Raw genomic sequence first — 13374 nt, 5'->3', positions numbered from 1 at the left:
TCCACCCCAGTTTTCCAGCCTGTGTGACAAGATTTCTGTGATCTACAGTATCTAACGCAGTGTTGACATCCAGCAGATCCAGAGCTGACACTTGACCAGAATCAGTATTCAGCCTAATGTCATTAAACACTGACCATAGCTGTTCTAGTGCTGTGTTGAGGTCCGAAGCCTGACTAAAATTGGTCAGGTAGTAGGTTTGATATGTGCTGAGCAGACATGGGAACACATTTGTCAGTTGCAGTGCAGTAAATCTCAGCTCAAAGTGTGGAGATAAACATCTACAATCTAAAGCAGTATTGGTGTGTTGCTGCGTTGCAACACACACAAAAGGCTCAAAAGCTCAGAAAGCAAAGGGTGACCTTGAATACACATGCTGGAAGCTGGCTTTGGTTCTGTCTTGGTGCCTAGAGCTTTATAATGGAAATGAAAAGGTTTGTCAAACACAGCCGTGGATAAACAAGGTTCTGCGCCCACTGCAAGGTTTCACATCAGGTTGTAGAAAACAGAAAAAGAACAAGGCTGAAGAAGATAAATTTCCATTTGAAATCTTTTGGAAATAAGACTGGAGGAACAGAAATGCACACATAATAATGGAAAGTGATTACCATTAACAGTCGAGTCACTCCTTCTGACAGTTTCACAATTAGCCTGAAATGATTCTGCTTCAGAAGTCGTATCACAAAGGAGCTCCCGTTCAAAGGCAATAAAAAACATCATTTCAGCGTGCAGCCTTTTTACACCAGCTCTCCATCAGACATTTGTTCACACAGACACTTTCAAAGCAGTTATTTCACTGGTCATGTTTTTCAACTTTGACATTTTCTTAGGAAGTATATTTATATTCTAGCAAAATGCCAGCTTTGAAATTTCATCTTCAACCTTTTAAACTCCTAAATGCTTTTTTTGGTCTGACTTTATTCGTTTTCCTTATGAATTTAAATCAATACATCTCTGCTCCTGTGCCGACTGCCAGTGATATTGGCGGAACCAAAAAGAGAGACAGAAGCAGGCAAATCTCTTTTTTCTTTTACTGCTCGGTAGGAAAGGCGTCCATTAAACCATATCCTCCTTCCTCCTCTGGTCTGAAGCCTATATGCCAGTCCACTAATGGTCTCTCTTCATGTGTTATTCTCTATGAAGCTGTCTTTCATCCTGCTTGTAATGGAGGCTGAGACTGATTGTTGGTAAAGTGGAGGAGGAGGAGGCTGGGAAGACAGACACTTTAGCACACACTCACATAGGCAGTGATGATGAGGAAATTGCCTGTTGAAACAGTTAAAGTATTTCCTACAGCCGGGGTATCTCTGGTGTATTTTACAGGAGGAAAATCTGAATATCCTACATTCAATCACAGGTTTGTTGTTCAGAGAACCACAGAAAAAGCTTTTGACACTATTTTCTCTGGTATTAATGATAGAACTGGTATCAAATCTGCTTGAGTTATTTACCCAGAAGTCTGGGAGAACAGAAGGCAGGTTAGTGTCATGTTCATGGCATCAGGTCGAGCTGTAAAATATGCCTCGGGTGTTGGTCAGTATCTGGAAAACATCCCAGTGTTTGTGAGTGGATGTGTCACCTTCATCACCAACCTGATCACACCCTAAATATTTCAGTGTGATCTCACTGCTCACTGATTCCTGGAAGAGCCCACATTTGGCTCCAGGAAAGCAAAATGTTAAAACCATAATGAAACAAACAAATCTCTGTAGATGACTGAGTGGTATTTATAGACTAGTTTTTCTGGTTACTGAGCTAAAGCTGTAGTGACAGACTGATGTAGCTGAGTTTTGCCTGTCACCAGTTGAATTATTTTAGTAAACTGAACAGATTCCTTCCCTCAGAAAGGCACTTGCTGATTGGATGCTGCTATGATGCCTGTTACATTGGAGATGGTTTTGGATTTCCTAGTTTAGGCAGGCTTCTCAAAACAAAACAGTCTGAAGCATAAATTAACATAAAGGTTATACTTAAGATCACTACAGAAACAGTATATAGCTAATTCAAACACTTGTGCAGTTTTCTGTCAGCAAGTAAAATAAAGGTGTTTAATAATGGCCAGCATGAGTGCCACAGGATAGACGGTGAACTGTTTATTACAAGGTAATACAGTGATGATAATGATGAGCTGCATGCAAGGCTTCAGATGGATCACTGTGTGTAACATCAGCACCGAATCCTTTAAAAGCAGCTTGAATAGCCCTGACCAAAGAGGAGTATCATTCCTGCTGCTGTCTGTGAGACGCTGAAGTGGTGGAAATGAATGTGGTAGGGGTCGATTGGTGAGCTGGTAAATTTAGAATTGAGCACTGAGGGAGGTCAAAAGAGAGAAAGATGAAAAGAGGAAAGATAACAGAAAGCAAGGGAGCACCAAAAGGGGAAGAAGATCAACACAAAAGGGATGAGGAGAGATAAGATAAGATTTATTAATCCCCTCGAGGGGAAATTTGTTTGTCACCAAACATTACATACATCCAGACGAAACAAACATAGAAACTGTAAAGTGCAGCACAAGAAAAATCCAGAAACTAAAAATACTAAAAACATAAAGCAATAGAAACATTACAAGTGTTTATTAAAAATCTGGAAGCTGCAGGAACAAAACACCTTCTGTAACGTTGAGGAGAGGAGAGGAGAGGAGAGGAGAGGAGAGGAGAGGAGAGGAGAGGAGAGGAGAAGAGAGGAGAAGAGAGGAGAAGAGAGGAGAAGAGAGGAGAGGAGAGGAGAGGAGAGGAGAGGAGAGGAGAGGAGAGGAGAGGAGAGGAGAGGAGAGGAGAAGAGAAGAGAGGAGAGGAGAGGAGAGGAGCCCTGGCTGGGTCTGCTGGACTCTGCTGGAATAGAGATGAGCCCAGAACTGACAGCTTTAATAACTTAATTTCATGTACTGACCCTTCATTCATTACCAGGAGAGGAATTGCAACACACACACAGTAATGGACAAAGATAAAAGACTGCTGTAAGTCAAGTCTCCCTTTCTGCCTGCTTGAACTCTGATTCACCCCTGCTGAAGCCAAACCGGCTCCTGTAACAAAAATAGTCACATCTGGATTTAGATACAGGCTGAAGATCTGGTGGTAGGTAACTCTTCTGTCCAGGTGAACAATACCAGACATGTTGAGATGCAGTTCGCAGTGATGTATTCAACATATATGATTATAGTAAATCATCAAGCCGTAAAGTTCTTTTATTTAACAAATGCTGCAATGCACAATAATTCAATTTCATAGTTGAGGGTTAAATCTAAAATCCCGCATATTAAACAGATATTTTCAACGTGTAAAATGGCATTACAATGTTACAAGCACCCATAATGTTGCCTTTAAATGAAAGAAAAACATTCATCCACCCATTTTCCAGTATCACTTATTAAAATGCAGGGTTGTGAGGAGTGTGTGTGTGGTTTTGTGTGAATCTCGTGAGGTGCAGGGTACACCGTGAAGAGGTTGCTAGTCCACCTCAGTTATGAAAAACAGGTTAAAATGAAAAGAAGGCACAAATAACTAACAAAATACACACAAATAACTAAACTCTCTGGTAAGAGTATTGAAATTGAAATGGAAATATAAAGATTGCGTACATAGCTGGATGAAATATGCTCATAGCTCATCAGGGTGATGTGGTCAGGAACAGTTTGGTTTACTCTCAGAGGATCTTCATCACATCCGAAGAAAACACTGTTCTTCTTCTCACCTGTGGTGTGTATCAGTTCAGCTTTCACTTTCAGCAGCACTCCTTTGGTAATGAATGGCTACTTTCTTAAGAGAAAAACTATTAAATAAGTGTTGGTTACTTTCTTATACGTACTGTTGGTGCAGTTGGACTGTCATATTTGCTCTGAGTACTCCGTAGTGTGACAGCTTTTCAAAAATAGCTTTATTTAAATAAGATATGGTGCATCATTATTTAATGACACATTCAGCATTACATAAGAATAGGAATGCCCACTTTGACTGTATTTTATGTCAGTTTAATTACATTGTGCTATTTAAACTCTGGTGTGGAAAAGATTACTGCTTAAATTATTAGTACTGGGATATGAATGTTTAATATCTGCTGCTTTCTGTCTTTAAATGACTGTTGAGACAGCAGAAATAAGGTCAGAGAAATGTGTAGGAAATGCAGGAAAGGTCTTTCTGGTTGGAACTGAAATGTGTGCTGCACGTCAACCACAAGGCCTCAGGATGTGACATGATTCCCTAATTACCAGATTGAAGAAATGAGTTGCCTTGGGAACAGATGAAAAATCTAAAAGCAGAAACTGCAGACAGCTTGTGTTTTGAACCTGCTTCCATCAGTGCGATCAGGGACTGCAGGGTACCGTAACCTCCCTGGTGCCCATTGACAAAAAATGTAACTATTTGTGTGTGTGTGGGTGTGTGTGTGTGAAAGAGGAGGTGAGACAGACAGCCAAATAGAGATTGAGAGTGTGTGGCAGGAGCTAGTAACCACAGTTGCACCGTACTGAGCATCCAATCAATGTCCATCTCGCCGTGCTTAACCTCTTAATGGTTCAGCAGCAAAGCAGTGTGCTGGAAAATGGCATCAGCTTTCATGCAAGCTGAAGGGTTAAATACCTCAATGTTACACACTGAGGAACTCCCATCACTAGTTATTCTCCAGTGAAAAGAGTCTATTGTCCAAGTATAAGTTTAATCTATATCTGAGAGATCAGTATGACCATAGGGACTACTTCCATCCCATCGGTCAGCTGCAGCAGCACACAGCACAATGGAGGTAGCAGTTAACGGCGCAGCGCAGCAGTAATTTGCTATTAGAAATGTACCCTGCTCTATAATCCCTGGCGTCTTGTTGGCTGGTAGCAGGAAGAAATGGTGACTATGACAAATGAGAGAGAGTCGGATCTCCGTCTGGTGGCTGCTGTTTGTGTCTCTGTGAGTCACTGTTAGAGGCTACAGGGTGCTGATTTATACATCAGCACCCACTGAGAACCAAGCAAATCAACTCCACATGGCTCCACATGTAGACTGATCACAGCTAACCTCTGACATCATTCAGAGGGTCAAGTACTTTTAAACTAACTTAAAGATTTTTAAATACTTTCCACTTTATCTGAATGCACCTCAGCATCATTACTGGCGCCATCACAGCAGGAATGGAAGTGATGGTGAGTTCTCATTGCTCATTTTATTTTGCACAAAAAATCCCCAGAAAAGCTTATAACAACCATCCACCTTTAAGAGAACAACTATGAACAAAAAAAGAAATAAATTAGACCTTTTAACTAAGGTCATTCACACAATAAAACTAAACATCCAAACTTATAGAAATTAAGTAATATTTAAATAAATATATGAAATATTATAAACTAGCAATCAAATGACATTATAAACATCTTTTATAACTTTCAACACTATGATACTTGTTTGCAAAATGAGTTATACTATTCATGATTTTGCCCCTATGTGTTTTATTGAAAATGGACTTTTCCTGGTAAGTAGCCGAGGAAGATAATGATCTACTGATTGTCCAGTTAAATAAGAATGGACATTTTAAATAAGTTAGAAATAGGATGGAAAGTAATCAGGAATCTTTATTTTGTTTCAATACATTCCTTTAAAAAGTAAAACACAAAGTGGAAAAGTATTTGTGTCATAAATAGTGGGGATTTTTAGTTTCTTAAATAAAGGCATTGGTGCAGATGAATCTTGTAGATCTAACACTGTTAGATTAGTTGGAAAACATTTTCCCAAACTGTATTACAGGAAGCAATAAAATAAGGAAAGATCAAACTATAATAGGCAACAAAGACTTTGTGGTGATCAGACGGTTGACCTCCATTACTATGTACTTATTTTATTACTTTTTACTTTACCCAACCATCCACTAGAGTGACAACATCTGCCGGCAAAATGTTCCTTGTATGTGTTCCTAGTTGATGAGTAAAGCTGATTCTAATTCTGATCCCAAATGATTTATTAACTTTAGAACTAACCCAATCTACTTGATGTTTCATGAGGGAGTTCAGCTGAACCATGTTTAATTTGAAATACCCCTTTTGGGTCAAGTGTTTTGCCACTAAAAATCACATTATTGTATTTTTTAATATTTCAATATAATTAATTCAGCTAAACCAGTATTGTCATTTGTTGTCAAAATAGCTAAATCCAAGTGAGACGGAATTAGTGTTGCATCATCAGCAAATATAACAATTTAATGAATGGATATATTATTAATTTGCATGAATAATAATAATGGCAGCAAAGCAGAACCCTGTTGAAGTCCACAGAGTCATGAAGCCATTTTATTGTCACATTCATTCAAATAAACAGCATTATATCATAATTATAATTGCTTTATCATTGAATGAAATTTCATGCTTTTTTAAAAACAATTTTTCCAATAATTTGGAAAAAAAAAGACTAAATTGATATGGGTTGATATTTTGTAAAGCTGCTGGGATCCTTAAAAAATCTTGGCAACTTTCAGGTCCCGAGGCACAATACAAGGTTTCAGTAAGACAGATAAAACATGGAGGAGAGACTACAAAATTAACTGTGAACTTCCTTTACAAGAAAAGCAGATATGTTTTTATAACCAGCTGATGATGACTTCACCTAATAAATTACATCCCTTAGTTCTTAACTGTCTGGTGGGTTAATAGAAGAAATAATGGAATACTTTATGAATACAAAAAAAGTCCTGAGCCAGTTTCTGCCATACTTTAGTAAATAAGTTGTCAAACGTTTTCGCCATGTCTAATAACCTGTTAAAACTTATTCACTTCTGCAGGTTACTCTACAGCTCATTGCTGAACTTTGTCGTCAAAGTACTTGGTAATATTATTCCATATTTTCTTGACCTCTTCAGTAGAAAGTTCAAGTCTTTCACTGAAATATTGTTTTTTCTTTTCTTTTTTGTTAATTTAATAGAATTTAAATATTTATTACAATGCATTTTTTATGAAGAATGGCTTGTACAAGAAAGATTTAAAACATATTAGTCATCCCTCGAGGGCCACTGTCCTGCCGGTTTTGGATGTTTCCTGCTGCAGCACACCTAAATCAGTGGGTCAACATGCTTGGATAGAACGTGAGAAAAGTCTGAGGAGAGCCACCTAATTTGAATCAGACGTGTTGTATCAGGGTGACATCTAAAAACCTGCAGGATCACGGCCCTCGGAGACTGGCACTGGACATCTCTTACCATTGACATGAGGGCCCCCTCTAGTGGCCAAAGTACTGAAGAAGAAAAGATGCAAATGTGGTGGTCTCACCTTCCTTTCCCATCCTAAAATGTCCTTTCGTACTAAAAGTCGAAGTAAATTTAAAAATTCCGCTACTAATAATAATAATACATCTTATTTCCAGCGCATGTGAAAGCACTGACAGACATCAAACAATGAAATCCCAGGAAAGCAATAAACAGTCGACTGACGAGTTTAGTTTGTGTTTATTTCAGAACAAGATCACACCGACGCTGACATGTTCTTCTACCTACTCATCGTGTTCTCAGTCATCAGCTCCTTATACACACTGACCTGGGATCTGCGTATGGACTGGGGTCTGTTTGACTCCAGAGCTGGAGAAAACATCTTCCTGAGAGAAGAAATTGTTTACCCACACAAGGTAAAGTCTGGCAGCGATCAAATACATAACACACACACATACACACTAATCCAGTCTCTTCTCTGGCCAGGCGTACTACTATTGTGCCATAATAGAGAACATCATCTTGCGTTTTGCCTGGACGATTCAGATTTCTCTGTCCTCAACAATCAAGTACAAGGCTTGGGATGATATTTTGGTAACAGTACTGGCTCCTCTCGAAGTCTTCAGGTAGATTTGCGTAGCCTTCAACCCCTTTCACATTCAAGCTTTCAAGCCAGACCGTCTCATAAAAACCCACAGTAACCCGAATCCTCCTCTTCACGGTAACTGTGCAGGCGATTTGTGTGGAACTTCTTCCGTCTGGAGAATGAACACCTGAATAACTGCGGTGAGTTTCGTGCTGTGCGGGACATCTCTGTGGCGCCACTCAACGCTGATGACCAGACGCTGCTGGAGCAGATGATGGACCAGGAGGATGGTGTCCGAAACCGCTCAGGCAAAAAGACCTGGAAGCAGTCCTACAGTCTGTCCCTCAGACGCCCCCAGCTGTCCTCCTCACAGTAAGGAATGATATGCTGGTGTTTGCTCGTCATGTCTTAGAATCAGTTTTCATGAAAAATGTAAGACTAATGTCCCATGTCGCCGCCACACCGGAGCAAAGTAAAGTCACCATCATGTTCAGAAAGCCATAGAGAGGAAATTAACTTTGAGATGGGATGTTATTTTGCTTTCAGAAAGAGATGAACATGGAAAACAAACCCCACATCATTACATCACCTGACCTGTTAACACAAGTTCATTAATGTTGTGCACACTCAATCAATCAATCAACTGTTTGAAACCAGAAATAAGGACTCAGTGGGATACACACTGTGCCAGTTGCTCCCTTAAGTTCAACCCAGCTCTGTGTCACAGATATCAGCTTCTCTTTACAACCTTTTCATTAAGTAATTAAGACAAAAGGTCATCCAACCCTCCAAACAGGCTTTGCAGGCGATTCTGATGGATTAATAACCACCATTTACAGATGCCTAAAAGAAAAAGGATGACTTGCTCTGCAAAACAGAGGGTAGGATCAAGGGGATGAATTTGGACTGAGGTGTAATCTCCTCTTCTCATCTGATAACGGAGGTCACATGCATTCATAATGTTTACACACACATCCATATGGTTCATTACATCTTTTCACATCATGTTGCAACTATAATAAGGCATAATTGTTGTCAGAAGGCTTTAAAAAGACAGCAAGTATTATAAGATTGAGTGATCTTACTCTAGCAAATAAACACAATGTACTGTGCTTCATTTCCACATCTCCACTCAGGGCTGCACACCAGACAGTTTGTGTGTCCATATGCTAGAGATGTATTTAGCACTAAAACTCTCTTTCTGTGAACTGATTAACCTTTTCTGTACTTTGTCATTATTCTTCTCTTTGGCAGCAGTCATTTATTCATACATGTGCACATTTCTTAACAGAGCTTTGAACTTTTTTTTTTTTATTTTTCCAGATCAAAGAAGGATACAAAGGTGCTGATTGACGATACAGATGATGAGGCCTTCAGCTGAGCTCACAATATCAGCATATACACACACTCCCACTTGACACTATACTTATAAGGACCTCCTTCATTCAGCCCTAACCCTCATTTTTCACTCTATTGTGCAGGCGTAGCCTTCAACATAGGACTGTCCTCACCTTATAAACGATACCTCATCTTTACATCCATGTGAAAAGAAATAGTCTTTATAAGTATAGAACACACACAGTAGAGATTAGTGAGAAACACACACGAGGAAAAACCCGCTGAAGCACAAACATAGTGTATTACTGGTGCTGATGAGGAGAGAAGAGAGCCAATGCCACACAGGAGGACAGACAAGGAAACTTTACAGAACTACACATGACAACACTGCCCGGAATTATCGTCTGCTTTTTTTTTTTTTCTTTAATCAGACTTTTTTTTTTTTTTATTTATTTTTTTTTTTTAAGTATCTCTATTGTTACTTTAAGGTTATTAGGTTAGGTTTGACTACTTTATCCAGAATTCATTTAAGGCTGCAGATGACTGTTTATGTGCTTTTTTTTTTTTTTAAAAAACTCCACTAGGATCAACAGGGAGAATAAAATGCAAATCAAAAGACTAAATACAACTAAACAGCCTGAGCAAAGACTCTAAACACCGCAGCATATCAAGACTAATCAACTGGTTTTAACTTGTTGATTTTTTTTTTATACTCTTTTTGTTCCCTCTTGAGTTGTAACGTCAGTGCACACCTAAGTCCACTGACAACACAAAATATTTAAAAATGGAGAATTTTGAAACTATGTTGGTCTGTGAAGTTTATTTGTAATATATTTAATATATTTTTATGTACATTGTTACTGTAGTTGCGTTCTACTACATGTGTTGTTTATACCAGTAAGATTTTTTCAAGCATCCTCTTGGTTGCTGCTGTATTTTATAATGTGTGGAATGTTTTGTTTTTGGCTCCACTTGTGTCACAGTTTTGATAAGCTCCCTTACGTTATTGCAGCAGGGGCTTTTAAATTATCACACCTAACACTAGAGCGCAGACATTGCTATTCTTTACTATCTTTACCATAGCTTAATTAATTATTATGAATGTCAGAAAAACAAAAATTGACTTCTTTCCCCATTTGTCTGAGCAGGAGTCCAGTTTAGGATAACAATGAGAATCAAATGTTATATTTTATTGATTAGGGCGTTGTTAATTTGTTTAGTGTCCAGGTTATGTCTGGTGGGAATTGAGTGTCGGTGGATCTTAAACAAGATACAGGATTAGGGATTAAATAAACAACACTTCTAAAAACAACATTTAAAAAAAAAAAATGGATAGCTAAATACTGAATGAAATAAGAACTGTTTTCTTGCTCTCATGCTTGCCATCTAACCTGATAGGAAAAATCTTGGTCTCTTGTGGCGACACACACACACACACAGTACATGTACAAATAAAAAAAACTTCTTTCACCTCATTTCTAATTGACTTTATATAAACTAACTTTGCTTCAGGTGTCAGAAAACATGTTAGGACCACCTATAGATATACCATATGTACGCTGCATTTCCTATAAGCACCAAACGGGGGCGCTGTGATAGAGAAGCGGGTTCTCCCACTGCTCCTACAAAGGTTGAACAGAAGGAAAAATGGAAAAACATGCAATATCCAACATATAAAACTAGGCTACTTTTGTAACCATCATGGCACAAAGAGCAGGATCCTTAACAGCTGTTTAATGATCAATATTAATAATCTGGGACATCTGCATCATTGTTCTTTTATTGCTTTACTTAACTAAAATATCTTCCAGCTGTTTTTTTTGTTTGTTTTTTTTTTGTTTTTTTAAAAGCCATTTTCCTCCAGTCTTCGATGACAAACTAAACGTATGTGCTGTGAATCTGATGCCTACTGTTAGGTCCCATTTAAAAAATGATTTTTAACAATTAATGCAAGTTGAGCTGTTGAAGGACCTCTGGCACCCTGAGAAACAGTCCTAACTATAATGTCTGTGTGTACTTGATCTCCTCTTCCTGTGTGACCCCCCCACCCTTCACTTGACTCGCTGTTCTGACGTTCCTCCCTGTGGCAACGCTATCACCGCCCCCTCGTCATGAGACAAAGCACAGAGCTGCAAGTCAGATTTGTCACAGTAAAGTTCTGTTTTTTATATTTTCCCTTCCTAGTGGCTTATAGACTAAAGAGTCTGTGTCCAATAAGCTTAATACTTACTGGAAGGCTCAGGAGGAGGAAAGCCTCTATGTCTATTTCACTACACTACACACTTATGACACACACACACACACACACACACACACACACACACACTCACACACACACAGCTCATTTCGCCTCTCGTGTTGGAGCATACAACACTACAGCTAATAAGTTTGGTAAAAATGCTGTGCTGTCTAGCCCAGCATCTTTCTGCATGCTGCTTTTAATATTGTACATAGATCCTAATTTATGACATGTGTATATTAGCAATCATTGTACACTCCACAATGAAGGTTGCCATTTTTGCTCCTCAACAAGCTGTAGACCTATATTATAGGTGAAAGGGAGCTTTTTGTTAAAGGATATAAATCCTGCACTCTTTTTCATGTTAAAGTTGTCGAAATGTGTTTGTACGAAGACAAAAAGAAGAGCGAAAAAAAAAAAGTGTTTGGTTGTATCTTGTGATTCCTTTGTCTTTCTAAATCCCATCATGTGTGGGTGCTTACGTCCAAGACTGATGCGAGGACGGTGGAGCAGATCCCTCAGTCCTGAGGTCGTTTTGCTGTTTGTACATTTGTGAATGTGCATGAAAATATTGGTGACGTTACAGCTGTAGTTTTCAACTGTCCTGCAGATGGAAGCACTTTGACATAACTATAGAGGGGCACAGAAACAGACCAGGCCAAATGAGATGCCAGGTCTTTACCTGCCCACTGGAAGCGCTGTGAGGTGCCTCCGAGGGGTCTGTGTCTGTTCAGATGTTTGGTGCCTGCGACTCAGAAAAAAAACAGGGTTATTTTGTACGTTCCCGTTTGTTAAAGTGGTAGTGACACACCCTGACATCCTGTTTTTCCTCATTGGTGAAAATCAGATGATTTTTTTTTTTCCATGGCTTGCAGAAATCTTCATGTCAAAGTGCTTTAATATGTGTGCATCTTCCCCTTTGATGTTTGTACCTTTTCTCTAAACTAGCTAAATGTGATAGTAATTGTAGGTTGGTAGATGGATGTTCTGCTTCATAAGATTAAAAAAAAAAAAAATGAACAGAGTAAATTGCACTGTGGCTAAATGTGATTTTAACAAAAAGGAAAATGTCTTATAGTCTAGAGCATCTCCGAGTCCCTTTTGCAGAGTAGTTTGTACATGTCAAGTGTAAAACAATGTTCTATGATGGTTTTTCTGACTGTATTTGTATTTCTGTATACACTTTGGTGATCCTGTCTTATCTGGGTTTTATAAACCACGGTTATTTTTAAAACTCACTCTGTTTCTCGGCTCTTTTTTTTTTTTAACTGTCGCATGTGCAAACATTGTTGGGCCCCCTGGTGCTGAAGATCTGCTGAGGTTTTGCCCTGATGCAGCTTTAACAAAAATAGTCCTTTTACTCATGCAGTTATTTTTAACGGTTTAAATAGCCTTTTCAGGTCTTCCTGCATTCAGCTTTTTTCACCCTCCTTTCTTTTGCAATTGCTCGTTTGATTCTCAGGTTGGAGCAGTATTTCACAGTCCATTTCAAAAGCAATTACTAAGCCTGTCTTACCTTTAAGCTGATGTAGCAGACTCATCCAAAAGTCCCGAGAATATTCAGATATTTGATACCTTTTTGTTTTGTTTTTTTTGTTCATTGCTGCCGAGCTCAGTATGACAGTTATTTTCAGTTTGCCAACATGAAGAAATTACTGATCTTGAAAAACCTGAAAATCTCATTTCTTGACAGTAAGACTAAAAGAATAAAAAATAAAAAGAAACACAGCCTACTTATGAGGTTTAATAACATCCAACTCGCCAATACAATCCAAAGACATCCCAGCATTGTTTTCCTGTAAAGAAAAACCTTCTAGTCCTTATTTCACTCATAGCCAAACTCAGTGTCATCACATTGTTTTCCCAGCAGGGCAACACAACACTCAGCTGTCTGCAGCACATATAGAAAATAAAGATCACAGCGAAGCAGACAGGGCTGCGTTCAGGTTGTTTTCAGGTGAACTAAAAACTATACAGCTGAGAAACAAGGGGCCCATCTTTCTCTTGACTTTTGTTTCTTCAATTTAATATTTAAAAAACATGT

At 38.7% G+C, this 13374-nt stretch overlaps 1 protein-coding gene across 1 annotated transcript in view; it reads left to right on the top strand.

Annotated features, from left to right (window-relative positions):
• xpr1a (xenotropic and polytropic retrovirus receptor 1a) overlaps window positions 1-12562 on the top strand; it is a 71274-nt gene extending 58712 nt beyond the window's left edge. Inside the window, exons 12-15 of the mRNA XM_079244582.1 lie at window positions 7417-7583; window positions 7654-7793; window positions 7901-8125; window positions 9077-12562. Coding sequence (XP_079100708.1) covers window positions 7417-7583; window positions 7654-7793; window positions 7901-8125; window positions 9077-9134 — 590 coding nt within the window. The 3' untranslated portion in view covers window positions 9135-12562. The remainder of the gene's footprint in view (window positions 1-7416; window positions 7584-7653; window positions 7794-7900; window positions 8126-9076) is intronic.
• Window positions 12563-13374: the final 812 nt, after the last annotated feature.

This window comes from Telmatherina bonti (assembly GCF_933228915.1).
Source record: "Telmatherina bonti genome assembly, chromosome: 8".
NCBI classification, from domain to species: Eukaryota; Metazoa; Chordata; class Actinopteri; order Atheriniformes; family Telmatherinidae; genus Telmatherina; species Telmatherina bonti.
This window is presented reverse-complemented; position numbering and strand designations above follow the sequence as displayed.